This window comes from Scylla paramamosain, chromosome 12 (assembly GCF_035594125.1).
Source record: "Scylla paramamosain isolate STU-SP2022 chromosome 12, ASM3559412v1, whole genome shotgun sequence".
Lineage (NCBI taxonomy): Eukaryota > Metazoa > Arthropoda > Malacostraca > Decapoda > Portunidae > Scylla > Scylla paramamosain.
Genome location: NC_087162.1, coordinates 18,569,096 through 18,585,447, shown reverse-complemented (window position 1 = coordinate 18,585,447; position 16,352 = coordinate 18,569,096). Strand labels below are relative to the sequence as shown.

General features: G+C 41.1%; 2 protein-coding genes across 5 annotated transcripts in view; one reads left to right on the top strand and one right to left on the bottom strand.

The window, feature by feature from the left end:
- Positions 1–3,297: 3,297 nt before the first annotated feature.
- Positions 3,298–13,628, top strand: LOC135105810 (uncharacterized). 2 transcript variants are annotated; one of them, XM_064014384.1, is made up of 5 exons: positions 3,298–3,486; positions 8,156–8,374; positions 8,497–8,612; positions 10,257–10,316; positions 10,964–13,628. In XM_064014384.1, exons 2-5 carry the CDS (start codon positions 8,202–8,204, stop codon positions 11,134–11,136), a joined length of 522 nt encoding a protein of 173 aa, XP_063870454.1. In that variant the 5' UTR covers positions 3,298–3,486; positions 8,156–8,201; the 3' UTR covers positions 11,137–13,628. The 2 variants fall into 2 exon arrangements, with proteins under 2 accessions (XP_063870454.1, XP_063870453.1); XM_064014383.1 differs by having other exon boundaries at positions 3,301–3,486; positions 8,202–8,374.
- Positions 12,892–16,352, bottom strand: part of LOC135105808 (uncharacterized) — a 48,328-nt gene continuing 44,867 nt past the window's right edge. For all 3 annotated transcript variants that reach the window (XM_064014362.1, XM_064014365.1, XM_064014363.1), the window contains one exon: positions 12,892–16,264. In XM_064014362.1, the coding sequence (XP_063870432.1) occupies positions 15,474–16,264 (791 nt within the window). In that variant the 3' untranslated portion in view covers positions 12,892–15,473. The remainder of the gene's footprint in view (positions 16,265–16,352) is intronic.

Genomic DNA, 16,352 nt, shown 5'->3' with positions numbered 1-16,352 from the left:
GCGTGGAGGTTTTATGGTGAAAGTAATGAATATTGTATAAGCGAACGTGACCTGACCTAACCTAACCTAACCTTTACCTAACCTAACTTAACCAAACCTAACCTAACTTAAACCTAAAATAATCTAACTTAACCTTATCTTACCTAACCTAACCTACCCTAACCTTCTAAGTGCTAACCTAACATAACCTTACCTGATTTTCTAAGTGCTAACCTAACCTAACCTACCCTAACTTAATGCTAAAGGTTTATGAGGGACTTAAACCTCTTGTCCTTTTTGTTGTTGTTACTGTTCTCGTTTTTGTTCTCCTCCTCCTCCTCCTCCTCCTCCTTGTTTTAGTTGTTGTTAGTGCTGTTTTTGTTGTTGTTGCTGTATTTGTTATTGTTGTTGTTGTTGTTGTTGTTGTTGTTGTTGTTGTTGTTGTTGTTGTTGTTGTTGTTGTTGTTGTTGCTGCTGTTGTTGTTGTTGTTGTTCCCCTTTTTTTTTTCTTTTTCTTCGTTTTCGTATTCTTCTTCCTCTTCTTCTACTTTTTTTCTGGTTTTCTCCTCCTCCGCCTCCTCCTTCTTATGCACCAGCTCTTCCCTTGTGCCCTCACCTACACTCAACGCAAAACACATTACCATACCAACATTTTATTTCCTCTCCCTACAAAGAATGGGAACCCGAGACTACACTTTTGTCTCCCTTTTTTACTGTAGCCCTCTCTCTCTCTCTCTCTCTCTCTCTCTCTCTCTCTCTCTCTCTCTCTCTCTCTCTCTCTCTCTCTCTCTCTCTCTCTACGCAAGCCTTCACTGCTCTCCACTTCTCTCAGTTTTTTCTCTCTCCTCCACTAAGATTTTTCTCCCTCTTAAGTCGCCTCCTTTTCTTCTTTCTGCCTCTTCTTCTCCCAAGCATATTCAAATCCATCATCCTACCAACATACTGCTCATCTCTTCTTCTAGTGTCTGTAGTCTTCACGGCGATTCATTTTCCTCTGTATATCCTTCGACACCTTCCCTCCCTTCTTCTAGTGTCTGCAATCACAGCAATTCATCCTCTTTTTGTATCTTCTTCCACATTTTATAGCCTTTCTTCTAATGTGTGTATCGTTTCCGCAGTAATTTGTCATCTAGTATATTTTCTTAGACTCTTTCTATCCCCTCCTCTAATGTGCTTGTGTTCTCCCCAACAATTTATTCTCTTCACCTCTTCTTCGATAACTTCTTCATCTAGACATCTTTTCCCGCGTGTATATGGAGACGAAGTTCTTTCCATCTCTCCTCCACCAGGCCCAGTCATACACATCGCCCCCAGACAGTCTCTTAGGCACCGCTACAGCTAACCCGGCCTGCTCGTATTCCTGTAGAGACGTGACAGCTGGCGACTTCCCATGGAGGGCTCAAGTTTGGCGGAGTCTGTGCTTCCCTGTGTATTGTTGTTTCGGCGCCTCAAAGCGATCAAACAGTCAATCAGACCCTCCTGTGTAGCTTTGATTAAGACAGTTAGGGCAGGCTGAAGCTCCTTGCATCCATTCAAGGCTTCAATGTTGCCTCCATTCGTGAAGATTCCTCCGTGAAAAATGTCACCCGCAGTAGTTCCATTCATGATAACCTTGACCTGATCTACTTTATTTTTGTGTAACCTAAGCTAACATAACATTTTTTTAACCTAACCTAACCTATTCTAACCTAACCTAACACAATATAATTAACCACACGCGAATCCCAGCATAGCATTACGTAACAAAGCATAACCTTGACTAACCTAATATGACCTAACTTGACGTAATCTAAGTTATTCTAGCCTCTTCTCCTATTTCATTATCGTATTCTAACCTAACATTACGTAACACAGCCTTATCAACATGTTTAACCTAACTTAACCTAACCAAGGGCAATCTAAGCTATCTGAAACCTAACCCAAAAATAACCCAACCTAACCAAAGGGGAGAAACTACTTCAGGAGGGAAGTGTAGGTGGAGTGTTCGTGCGGGAAATTTACCTAGAAAAAACTAACGACACACGCTTCCCGGGGCACCCAAGGGAACGCACAGGTGGAGGGGAGAGAGGGGAGAGATGGATGGGAGGGGAAGGGAAAAGGGAGGGAAGGGAGAGAAGAAAAAGAGAAGAGATGGAAGGGAGGGAAGGATACAAGGGAGGAAAGGGCGAAAGGAAGAGAAGGGAGGAAAGGGTGATAGGAAGAGAAGGGGAGAAGGGATAGAAGGGAGGGCAGGAGGGAAGGGAGAGCAGGAGGGAAGGAAAAGCTGGGGAGGAGTAATGGGAGGAGTGGGAGGGAGGGAAAGGAGGGCAGGAGAGAAGGCAGGGCAGGAAGGATGGGAAGGAATGCAATGGAGAGAAAGGAGAGAAGGGAGGAAATGGAGGAAAAGGGAGAAGGGAGAGAAAGGGGGAAGGCTGGAAAGAAAGGAAGGGGAGGAGAGGCAGGGAAGGAGAGATGGGAGAGAAGAGAAGAGAGAGAGAAGAGAGGGAAGGGAGAGAAGGATAGAAGGGAGAAAAAGGAGGGATGGGAGGAAGGGGAGGGAAGGCAAGGAAGGAGGGCTGGGAGGGCAGGAGAGGGAGGAGGGAAGGCACAGTATACTATAGTGGAGAGCACGGGGGACTGGCCGCAACACACCACGCAGCGTAGTACATCTTTACCAGTCTAGGGTTCACCAGCGCCTTAATCCCCTGATGGTTTGGCGGGCTCAGCGCTGGGTCACGTGGGGAACTGTTACCGCGTACGTCATGCTGTGTGTGTGTGTGTGTGTGTGATGGTAGAGGAGGCCTGAAACACACACACACACACACACACACACACACACACACACACACACAGAGAGAGAGAGAGAGAGAGAGAGAGAGAGAGAGAGAGAGATGAGAGAAGGAGAGAGGAGAGAGGAGAGGAGAGAGAGAGAGAGAGAGAGAGAGAGAGAGAGAGGAGAGAGAGAGAGAGACTACGTACGTATATCCTATCCTCCACACAAACACAAACAAACCAACAAGCAAGCAAACAAACAAACAAACAAACACTATTCAATCATAATCAACTCTGACATCCATCTGCACCATCAATTAATGAAAAAAAAGGGAGAGGGAGGGTGAGGGAGAGGGAGAGGGGAGCTAAAACAGGATACACAAACTGAACCGAATAACAATACTGAAACATCGACGCTGACGAGTGACGTGCGAGGTTTGGGGGGTGACGGGGTGAGGGAGAGGGGTGAGGGAGTGCGTGGGGGAGGCACGGAGGGAGAGGCATGGAGGGAGGCAGGAATGAAACAGGGGGAGAAGGGAAATCACGCGAGGGAGGGAGGGGAAGGAAGAGGGAGGGGCAGACAGCTAGGCAGGCGAGGGAGAGAAGGTGGACAGTTCCCTCACGCCTTCCCTGACTGACTGACTGACTGGCTGACTGGCTTGCGTCTTGCTGCCAGCCGCGGTGGTGATGGTAGTGGTGCTGCTACTCCTGCTGCGGCTGCTACGGTACTACTATTGCTGGAGGCGTTAATATAGGGTGAGTCTCTCTCTCTCTCTCTCTCTCTCTCTCTCTCTCTCTCTCTCTCTCTCTCTCTCTCTCTCTCTCTCTCTCTCTCTCTCTCTTTCAATCGATATGTTGTTACCTGCTACAGCACAACAAAGTAGTAGTAGTACTACTACCACTCCTACTACTACAACAACTAACATCGTTACTGCTGCTGCTATTGCTATTACTCCTACTGTTGCTGTTACTTTTGTTGCTGCGACTATTGCTACAACAGCTGCTGCTGCTGCTGCTAATACTAATATTATTACAACTACGTATAGTACAATATTACTATAATAACTGACTCCGCCACCACCAATGCCGTCTCTATATACCGTCACTATCAGCAGGCCGCGCCGTCGCTACCGCCAGCCAGGCAAGTCGTTGCAGTGAATTTTTTCGAGAACAAAATTTACTCAGCGAGATTATTAGAATATGAAATGAGGATGCAGGTGCTCATGCACGTAATTACGTAGACAGGTAGACAGATAAATAAATGATGGATAGATGGATAGATAGACCGATAGACACAATGCGATTACAGAGATGGATGGAGGGATAAGCAGATAAACACACATACACACACACACACACACACACAATATATATATATATATATATATATATATATATATATATATATATATATATATATATATATATATATATATATATATATATATATATATATATATATATATATATATATGGGTGTATGTAATTCAGCATAGTAACAGACGACAAATAATGTTTTCACCACAATATTCTGTTCAACCTTTATACGTTCTTTATGTTGGCGCTGTTATTGTTGTTGATGACATGTCTTTAAATCTAGATATGAAAGGCTTTACGTTTTCTTTATTTTTTTTTTTCAATTTTCTCATTTTTTTTTCTTTTATGTTTGCTCTTCCTGCTACCTCTGTTACATATCTGTTCCACTAAACTTCATTGTTATATATATATATATATATATATATATATATATATATATATATATATATATATATATATATATATATATATATATATATATATATATATATATATATATATATATATATATATATATATATATAACTAAATGACCCGTTCATCACCAAGTAAGGGAAAGAAGCCACCTTCCGCGACCGAGTTAATGAGAAACTTTCTTTTCTTCTCGTGTGTGTGTGTGTGTGTGTGTGTGTGTTATGTACGAGGGGCACCGGCCAGGGGCAGCAAAATTTCAATAAAAAAAAAAGGCCCACTGAGGTAAACAGAGTCGAAAGCGTTAGTCAAATTACAGAATAAGTGTCTTGAAACCTCCCTCTTGAAGGAGTTTAAGTCATAAGAAGGTGGAAATACAGAAACAGGCAGGGAGTTCCAGAGTTTACCAGAGAAAGGGGTGAATGATTGAGAATACTGGTTAACTCTTGCATTAAATACGGATGAGAGAAAGAAGAAAGTCTTGTGCAGCGAGGCCGCGGGAGGAGGGGAGGCATGAAGTTAGCTAGATCAGAAGAGCAGTTAGCATGAAAATAGCGGTAGAAGATAGCAAGAGATGCAGCACTGCGGCGATGAGAAAGAGGCTGAAGACAGTTAGAGGAGAGGAGCTGATAAGACGAAAAGCTTTTGATTCCACCCTGTCTAAAAGAGCGGTATGAGTGGAAGCCCCCCTAGACATGTGAAGCATACCCCAGTGTGTGTGTGTGTGTGTGTGTGTGCTATACACCATCATTCAGTACCGGTACTGCAGTACTGCTATACGGTCACTTACACTTCCACAGCATTACCACCATCACTTCTACTACTACTACTACTACTACTACTACTACTATCACCACCACCACCACCACCACTGTTTAGTAATTTACCTTACCGCCATTCCTCCCTCCACCACAACCCCTTGCCCCCTTTACCCACCCCCACCCTACCCTTAGTGTGGTCAGCGTGGCGGTAAGCATATCCCGAATCTCTTCCCCGTGCAGGCCATTGAATCCCTGTGTCCACGCCAGCCGCTGCCACGGACAGCCTGTTATCGAGTTATTTTTACGCTCCACCGTTGCTGTTGCTATTGCTGCTTCTGCTGCCAATCCTGTTACAACTGATGCTACACTATTACTTTCGCGACTCCAGTGCTGCTGCTTTTCTAGTTGTTGTTGTTGTTGTTGTTGTTGTTGTTGTTGTTGTTGTTGTTGTTGTTGTTGTTCTTGTAAATGTTGTTGCTGCTGCTGCTACTGCTACTACTATTACGACTCCTGATGCTGTTATCCTTTTTTTTTTTTTTTTTTTTCAGACAGCAGTGACAATAATGATGATAATAGTGATGATGATGTTGGTGATGATGATGATGATGGCAATAATAATAATAATAATAATGATAATAATAATAATAATAATAATAATAATAATAATAATAATAATAATAATAATAATAATGTGATAATAATAATAATGGGTAACAACAACAACAACAACAACAATAACAATCAAACAGCTACAACCACAACAATCAAACAACAAAAATAACAATAATAATAATACATCAATTCATCAAGCGTATAATTGCCCGGCCAACTTCCGGAAGCCCAGGCAATGCTGAAATTTAATTAGAGACCGATGATAAAAACGAACGAACGAATAATAATAATAACAATAATAATAATAATAATAATAATAATAATAATAATAATAATAATAATAATAGTAATAATAATAATAATAATAATAATAATGGCAAAGCTTCAAATGTGAATCGTGTGATGGATGGTTCTTCCTGGAATTTCCCCTGAGTGTTGCAATACACCCTCAGTCAGGCTGCTTTACGTACGATAATAAGAGGCACCAGTACCCGAGGGAACACTGCGAGGCTGGGGGCGGAGGGAGCCATGAGTTGTTCCGTACTCGCATCGCCAGCGTCTCTCCGCGAAGCTTCGAACATGATTCTATTCCCGGTTAAAAATTTCGCTTCTCTATTCTTTAACCGTCTTTGCTCTAGGTGGAACTTCTTCTGACGAAACTCTCTCTCTCTCTCTCTCTCTCTCTCTCTCTCTCTCTCTCTCTCTCTCTGGTTGATTTTGACGAGATTTTAATCTATCGGAATAAGCTTTAAAATGCAAATTTATTATTATCACTATTATTATTATTATTTTCACTAAATTGTTTATCTATTTATTTACTTAATTAGTTATGTATTCTCTAGTAGGTTTTGGCGTATAACTGATCAGGGTAAACTTCAACATACAAATCCAAGTTTCCATATTTTCGAAAGAAACAATTATTTTTAATATTTCTTTTTCTCAAAGACTTTGATGTGTTTTGCACTAATCAAGTTAAGCTCTTAATATGAATCTAACTTTCTGTGTCTTCAGATTTTTTTTTTTTTTTTCCACGTGCACTATCTATGAAAAGTATTCAAGTCCAAGGAAAAAAAAGACAAACATAATTTCCTTTCGCTGACCACTCCACTGGCCCCAAGAGTTGGCACTCGCGTCATGGCTTCAGGTTGGGTTCGATCCACATCCTTCCGCTCCACACTTTACCAATGACATCTAGTTAGGTCATTCTAACCTCCTAAGCATCCAGTCTCGGCCAAGGAGCGTAGTATATAGCAGCCTTAATCTCGGTTCCTAACTTCTCAGGTGACTTCAGTAACGAATATAAAATAGGATTGAAAGGCGGTGTATTCTTACCAAGGGAATCATCTGATGTAATGGTATTGAACTAAGTTTCTACTGTCTGAAATGAGTAACTACTGTAGAGCATATTGACCTCAAACTGAGAGAAAATAGATTATAATGCCTTAGGAACCAGTCAGCTCCTGAAGTATTAAACCCCATTATCAAGCTAAGATTGTTTACCTGGCTTGGAAGATATTTGATGGTTAGTTTACCCAATCTCAAGTGAATCCCACGTTCTGAGAAGCATGTAACCTCCTACTGTAGAATTCATATCATCAACATGGACTACGCTGAGAGAAGGAATAAAAACAAATACAGAAATATAGATAGATAGTAAAGAAATGAAATAGTTTAAAAACACTTAAAATCACATCGGGGAGTGCAGATGAAAAAAAAAAAATGTCAGACTGCCACAGCCTAACGCAACGCGAATTAACCTCAAGCCTCGCCTGTTCTCATCGTCCGTGGCTCATCTCGTAACATGCTCTGAACCACAAATCGAACCCTGCATCCTGTTATGCATGTTTAAGGTTTGTAATTTTTCTTTGATGGATAAATCTTTCCTTCAGGTATTCTTCAAGTCACTAAGATGTTCTAGATTGCGAAGTAACCTGAAAGATTCTTAAAAAGTGGTAAAAAATGTGACAGTAAACCCTCACACTCACAATCACCCTCCGTCCCCAAGCGAGCCTCCATCACTCCTCCATTGTTGTCAACTTGTCGACATGTTCGGCGTGAGTGTGTGAACCGGTTCCATTTATACCTTCCCTTTTATTTTTATGTACAAATAATTTTGCCAAATGTTTTATTTAATGCTGTGCGGCAAAAATAAATAAATGTTTTAATATCCATTTATCTCAATTCGCAATTAACAAAATAGCAATACTATCAGACATTCGCGAGATACGATGTTCATTTATTTCCTTTGGTACAGTGCTAATTATATAATATGACAGGTTATCTGCACCAGGAAGAAACATTTGCCTATGATTATTTACTCGCAGGAAAATTAAGTAGTGAGTTTAGCTAGTCCACAACGCCCACCACCAGATGGCACCAGTGTGGGAAAGGCTTCACTCCACGCCCACGCTTTCCTCCACCGCCCACACCTACACCCAGCGGAAATGCACGCCCGTGGACAGCCTGGAATGGACGCTGGAAGCCGATTATGACCACGAAAAGGATCTGTTCAAGGACAAGCCTGCTGTCATGCGTCGCCGGGGGTCAGTCAGTCAAACATTCATAACGTTCATTAATTCCAACCTTGCTGTTTGGATTTAATGTGTTAATCAGGATGTGATGAGCTTTTCTTTTTATTTTTCCCCCTTTTGTCTTTTATTTTCAGGATGGACGGTAGATCATGCCAAGAGGAGCAGGCGCGGCGGAGAGCAGAAGAGGAGGGAGAGTGGAGAGCGGAGAGTGTTAGCAGACCGTCACTGGAAGTTAAACACTCGCCATTGAGTAATACTATTTTATCATTAACGAGCGATGTGATTGATAAGTGATTTTTTGAAGTTTCCTTATATATATATATATATATATATATATATATATATATATATATATATATATATATATATATATATATATATATATATATATATATATATATATATATATATATATATATATATATATATATTCTCTCTCTCTCTCTCTCTCTCTCTCTCCTCTCTCTCTCTCTCTCTCTCTCTCTCTCTCTCTTCTAACAAACTAAACCTGTTATCACCGTAATTCCTAAAACACAAATACTCTTGAAGCACTAACACGATTTCATGAGTAATTAATGCGTCTGATTTCCCTTGTTTGGATTTTTTTTCGGCTTTTTTTCATGTAAGAGGGGTGTTGTCCAAAGGTAATATATATATATATATATATATATATATATATATATATATATATATATATATATATATATATATATATATATATATATATATATATATATATATATATATATGTTACAGTCAATACCTGAATCCAGACAATTTGTAAAGTGTAAAGTTATTTTTTCAGGCAATTTGTGAACTGCCTAACCTAACCTAACCTAACCTAACCTAACCTAACCTAACCTAACCTAACCAGGCAGTTCACAAATTGCCTGAAAAAATAAGTCACTTTACAAATTGTCTGGATTCAGGTATTGACTGTAACATATATATATATATATATATATATATATATATATATATATATATATATATATATATATATATATATATATATATATAAAGAACCCACTGAGGCGCTTTGATTCAATTAAGCTGCTATCCTTTATTTGTTTCCATATTGGCATTAATTCTTAAACACCAAAGAGCATACACAATCCAAGCAGTAACGTGCCTTCCTGACTGATGGACGATACGACTGATTTCCATAACTCAATATTTTTTTCTATCTCTCTTTCATATAATGCTGCTCTTCTTCACTCATCTCCATATTTTAATAGCATATCATCCCTAGAAACCAAACACTCACCGACCAATAGTGCGATTTCCTTATTAATGAGTTTTGTGTTTGATTTACGTAATTTCTTTCTGTCTCCTGATAAAACAAAACTGCCACCCTTTATTCATTTCATATTTGTCTTCGTTTTAAAACACCAGACACTTTCCAATCAGTTAAATGACTCCTTATTGATGAACTTTACTGATTTCAGCATTTTTTTTTTTTCTCCAAATGAAATAAAGTTGCTATCCTTTATTTATTCATTATCATTTTTTTTTTTCTAAAACAGCAATCACTCGCCAAGAAATATCAAAAAGTAAAACGACTTCCTTAATTAATGATGAACGTTACCAAGATTTTCCGTAATCTCTCTCTCTCTCTCTCTCTCTCTCTCTCTCTCTCTCTCTCTCTCTCTCTCTCTCTCTCTCTCTCTCTCTCCAAATGAAATGAACTGGTATCCTTTATTCGTTCCATACTTATTTTCGTTCTAAAACACCAGTCACTCTCCAAGCAATACCAAACAATAAAATAACTTCTTTACTGATGAACTTTACGATTGATTTCCGTAATCTTATTATTTTTTTTTCTATGTATCCTAATCAAATGGAAGCGGCTATCCTTAATTCATTAACATATTTGCATTCATCCTAATTCCAGGCCAGCGTTGTGCCGCCGCGGAGCAGGCAAGACTGGCCGGGTCCTGCACTCCACCTGCTGGTAACCTGATGAATTATTCCGTTTGATTTTCTTTTTTTTTTTTTTTTTTTGTGGGGGAGTTGGGTAGGGGATGGTAGTGGAAAAGTCATAAATATCCTGCTTCCTTTAAATATTTGCCACCATTGAGGCGATGGGAGTGGTTGTTTCTGAAGTCTGAAATCGTCTCATGAGTAGTTGTTCGCGTGTCAGGTTATTGAGACACGACACTAGTTACTGGCTAATTAAAGACTGTTAGCACCACCGTTCACCAAACACTTAAAAAGATCTAGATTAATCTATTCCAAAATTAATTAAGCTCTACGTGGAACTCTACGGGGACCTGTATAGCTCTTCACAGCAGTGTTTCAAAGGTTTAATAATAATGATAGTACATTTCCTTATCATATTCAGCTTTACGTGGATCTATAGACTTCCTGGTTACTCATATCAATACATCAAACGTTCAAAATTAATCTATTCCTATCATCAAAATTCCACTTGGGTATACTTTCTCACAACAATACTTAAAACATTTAAGATTAATATACTGTGCATTCCTTATCATCTCAATCATACACGGTCCTATAAACATCCTCACAGTGACTCAGATTCTCCCACAAATATATTTACTGATACTTCCTCTGTTCATATAATCTGTTGGTCGTCAGGGAGGCGTCAGGAGACTGAGGGAATGCTGGGACCTCGAGTGTGGCGGGTACGGGCTGGGGATTCTCTCACTCACTACCTGCAGTACAGTCCCCGCGCCACACACACGCTCACGGTGCCCAAGGCTGCCCAGGGGTACGCCAGAAATCCCACCGGTGCCTTCTTCACCTCATAATTTCTCCTGACGACTCAACCCTTCACACTCAACGAACCCCCAAAGAAACGATAAAATCCGTCCTTGTCCCTGCACTTTTGTATCTATTTGCAATAAGTGATATTCAACTACGGTTTCGCTGACTTCATAGTGTCGCCACAAGCTCAAGTTACACTGGGATCACACTTGTTGCTTCCAACCTACATTATTAGTGTGAAACCATCATTCTAACATTTCACGCAGGGAAGTCACAGAACTCTTGACTTCTGATCTTTCTAAAATTTCTGATTGGGGCAGAGCAAATTTGGTATTGTTTAATGCCTCAAAAGCTCAATTCCTCCATCTATCAACTCGACACAACCTACCAGATAACAGCTTCAATGAAGTTAGAGGTTCTGAGACGTCTCCGCCGGTTTTTTTCACCGCCCCCCCCAGCTGCTAACTCTGTACAAGGGCCTTATCTGTCCATGTATGGAGTATGCTTCACATGTCTGGGGGGTTCCACTCATACTGCTCTTCTAGACAGGGTGGAATCAAAAGCTTTTCGTCTCATCAACTCCTCTCCTCTAACTGACTGTCTTCAGCCTCTCTCTCATTGCCGCAATGTTGCATCTCTAGCTGTCTTTTACCACTATTTTCATGCTCACTGCTCTTCTGATCTTGCTAACTGCATGCCTCCCCTCCTCCTGCGGCCTTGCTGCACAAGACTTTCTTCTTTCTCTTACCCCTATTCTGTCCACCTCTCTAACGTAAGAGTTAACCAGTATTCTCAATCATTCATCCCTTTCTCTGGTAAACTCTGGAACTCCCTGCCTGCTTCTGTATTTCCACCTTCCTGACTTGAATTCCTTCAAGAGGGAGGTTTCAAGACAATTATCCTTCAATTTTTTACTACTGCTTTGGACCCTTTTATGGGACTGGCATTTCAGTGGGCATTTTTTTATTGGATTTTTGTTGCCCTTGGCCAGTGTCCTTCCTACATAAAAAAAAAAAAAAAAAAAAAAAATTCTGGTCTTTCATTATTTTCTACTGTGTGCTAGAGATTCTGACCTTTGTCACTATGGAGACTGCTTTATCCATTGGCTAACTAGTGTTAACCTTAGGCTTTCCACACTTACCTTACAAGCATGCAAGTCCTAGAGCCTCATTCTCACCATAATCGTATCGTCGGAAGCATTACATTCACCTGCCTCCATCCCTGTCCCTACCGTCAGGTTGTCTTACAATAAAACTTAGTAATGTAAATAAAAAAGTACACCCTCAATGTCAATGAAACTAGGAATGGGAATTGAATTTCGTCTACTTTGTCTACTTTAACTGCCTTCCCGTCATCTTCCACCTTTCGCTCCCAAACATAATGGATAAATAAATATTCCAGTAGGCTTTTCATTATTTACGCGTTTAGATCCCTAGTACCTCTTATTGCCACGTCTCATATTCCCAACTTTTGAGGTCCTCTTCGCTTCATCCCTCTCTTATCCATCCATTACTTCATCACTTATTAATCCATGTAGCCATTTTCTTGGCGTAAATATCCCTATATAAGGACTGTATACCTGCACGACAGTCGTTGTGCACCAGAATCTCTCTGCTGACACTCTTCTTCCCATTCCTTACCACTTTCCTTCCTACCTTCTCTTCACACACACCAGGAGGAGGAGGAGGAGGAGGAGGAGGAGGAGGAGGAGGAGGAGGAGGAGGTGGTGGTGGTGGTGGTGAAGGTGGGATAAAAGGATGTGAAACTTGAATGTCTGTAACACGAAGTAAATAAACATGAATAATGACATCATTTATTCATATCCAAATCATTTAATGCTACCATTCTTTGTACAAGACATAGGCATATGTACACAAAATAACTTGTTGTACTCTCATACAACAATAAGTGTCAGGATTCGCAAACATGTAAGGGAGGTTCTTCTTAAATTTAAGTGAGCCTTTCTTTTTAGCGTCCGCCGGGGGTGGGGGGGGGGGGTTGCCGCGGGCCCCTGAGCGGCGCCTGTTGGGCCAGGTACAGGTACAGTCTTGGTACAGCGCCGCCTGGTAGATGCTACACCTCTACCGCCCACTACCACTAGCAGAAAATTGGTGGAAAAAAACAGAATAAAAAAATAATAATAATGAAAAAAGAAAAAGGCAACAGGTATGCGCGGGTCCCGGTTCACCCCCCCGCGCTGGACAACTCTTGTATACTTTATGCTTAGTCCTAGAACCGTGAACATCAAGAATAAACAGGTACTATTGTGGGAGGAGCAGGAAAAAAAGTTGTAAATGAAGAAAGAGAAAGATAAGAACAAATACAAACCCCAGAACCCATCGAAACATTGCATTTGAGGAAATAAAGACATGGCACATGAAGAGGTGTGTCAGTCTTGTTATGATGAATGTATGACAAAAATATCAAATAAAAAGTTCTGGAGGGAAAATGTCATGAAAATTACAACACTACACTACTCAATGAAGGAAAAGAAAAAAACACATAACTGGAAGTCACGTCCAAGAAAATTAAAAAGTGTTGGGCCTGGAGTGATAGATGACAGAGGGAGGGAATAAAAAGTAGATAGAGAACACGAAGAGAGAACATCGACTCTACAACACGCTATCATCGGCGATGAAAAAATAGAGTAAAATAATATATATATATATATATATATATATATATATATATATATATATATATATATATATATATATATATATATATATATATATATATATATATATATATATATATATATCCACAATAATAATAAATAATGATTCAATTCAGGTAGAGCTTCCTTCATTTCCTCACAACACTTAATGGACATGTTATTTTCTGTAAAAGATATAAAGGTAATTTCACCTCAGAAAAAAACATGAATGTGTGTGTCCGTTTGTATGCAAAAGCAAGGAGAAAATAAAAATATAATATTTTCCCAACAATCTATGTACATAACATAAATACAACAAGTGCGAGAGAGAGAGAGAGAGAGAGAGAGAGAGAGAGAGAGAGAGAGAGAGAGAGAGAGAGAGAGAGAGAGAGAGAGAGAGAGAGAGAGAGAGAGAGAGAGAGAGAGAGAGAGAGAGAGAGAGAGAGAGAGAGAGAGAGAGAGAGAGAGAGAGAGAGAGAGAGAGAGAGAGAGAGAGAAAATAAATAATAGAGAAAAGGTGTCCAAGCCACAAACACTAGAGATTCATCAGCCAGCTAGTCGATGTATCAGGTAGATTTTTAAAGATTTATAAATAATATACAGCTCGTATTTAAAGTCTTTCCAGAAATAAAAATATATAACAAAAAATAATATATATAGTATATAATAGGTCTTAATTTACATATATTTTACATGAAAACATTAGTGAAACCTTTAGCTTGGTGTATTATGGTGGTGGTGGTGGTGGTGGTGGTGGTGACAGTGGTTGTGGTTGTGGTGGTAGTGGTGGTGATGTTGATGTACGAAGGGAAAGGAGAGAAATAGGAAGAAGGAAAACAGATCACTCGTAGTCATCTGCCCACAAGAACGTAAGGTGATGCTCAGTCTGGTCTTCTTTTCTGTACTGCATCAGATCAGCAAGGGGAGTGGGAGGGGCCAGGAGATGACAAGGAAGAAAGACAAGAGGAGTGGAAGGGTAGAAGAATAAAGGAAGAACAGATCAGAAGTAATGTGTGGAGGGGCAGTGGAGGGGGACTGTACAACACCGCTCATCATCAGAACTGTAAATAAAAGAGTATGGTCAACACCAATGGAGTGAGGCTGTGTCCTTGAGAGATGAAAGTTTGTTCCTTTCATCTTATTCACTTGATACTAAAAATAATAAACCTTTTCCTTTGTCCCTTTACGAATTGACATGGTCATCCTGACCAATGGAACTTAGCGATAATTTCCATACAATTCACCCTGAAGAATTGTGTTGGAAAGTTAATCAATTTTTTTCTTTTCTCATGAGACGGAAGTGTTAGGTGGGAGGTCAAGTGTTGGGTGGCACCTGGCTCCAGGAGGGACAGCAGTCAGTCACTCTCACTCACACAAGCACAGCAGACTGGCAGTCATTTTGGGCATTTTTCTTAAGAAACATTCTAAGAGCCCATTATTTTGTCAGGGAGAAAGAACCTAATATTATTTTGTACTTTTCAAAAACAAATAGATACAAGAAAGGATAAGCAAATTAAAGCCGAGAGAAATAAAGGAATGGACGAGGGGCACAGGTTGAATGCAACAAAAGATTTCGTTACGTACAAAGCTTTCCAACAATATACACAGGCGTGCTGGTCTGCACGAGGACACGAAGGTCTTTACAGAGAGCACAGCTTATCCTGATAGCATCACTGGGTCGGGGGCAGGGGTGAGAAGGGGCCAGGAGGCTCCACTGACCCGCCATCACGAGCCCCGGGTGCCTGGAGCAGGGCAATCTTGCCCAGAATAGCCTGCACTGCCCTCACCACTAACCCTGGCAGGTTCTACATGTCCTGGTGGGCTGGGACCTGGCAGGCCAGGACCTGCAGGTTCTGTCTGTGGAGGCAGGGGAGGAGGAGGAGGGGGAGGAGGAGCCAGACGTGCTGCCGAGTAGAGAGAGATGGGTGCAGTCAGTGTGCCCATTCCTGGGGCACCAAACTGGCCCCGGGAAAAGGGGCGGCCAGGATACTCTGGGTTTTGCTGAGAAGCTGTAAGGGCAGGGGAAAGGCAGGGTCCAGACTGTTTGGAGGGAGGCAGGCCAGGCAGACCATGTGAAATGGTCGGAAGGACAGCCAGACCAGCCTGAACCACTGGTGGGGTGGGCACAGCAGGAACTCCAATGGGCGGGGGCACTGGGCAGGGCCGTGGAACTGCTCCAGTCATGGAGTTGGGGATGCCAGTAGAGGTTGGAACTGGGCTCTGGGGCAAGGATCCTCCCCGCACACCAGGAGGAGTAGGAGGAGCTGGAGCTGAAGAAGATGGGAAAAGACCAGTGGATCCGATTATTCTCTGAGAGCCAGAGACCACAGGCCCTCCAGTAGTTCCTGCTTCAGGTTGCCCTGTTCCAGCAACACCCACCTTCGCCCCACACACCACCTTTGGTTCCATCACCTCCCGTCCATGGAAGATGGAGTTCTTGGGTTGAGTTGTGGGTGGTGGTGGTGGGGGTGGTGGCAGCAGATTCTTGTGGCGGCGATGGCCCCGTTCATCACCCTCTGTTGGTGGGATATTATATTAACAACTTTATTTCACTGAACTCTAAAACATATACAGATGGTAGTTACAAGAAGAGCTATTCTTCAC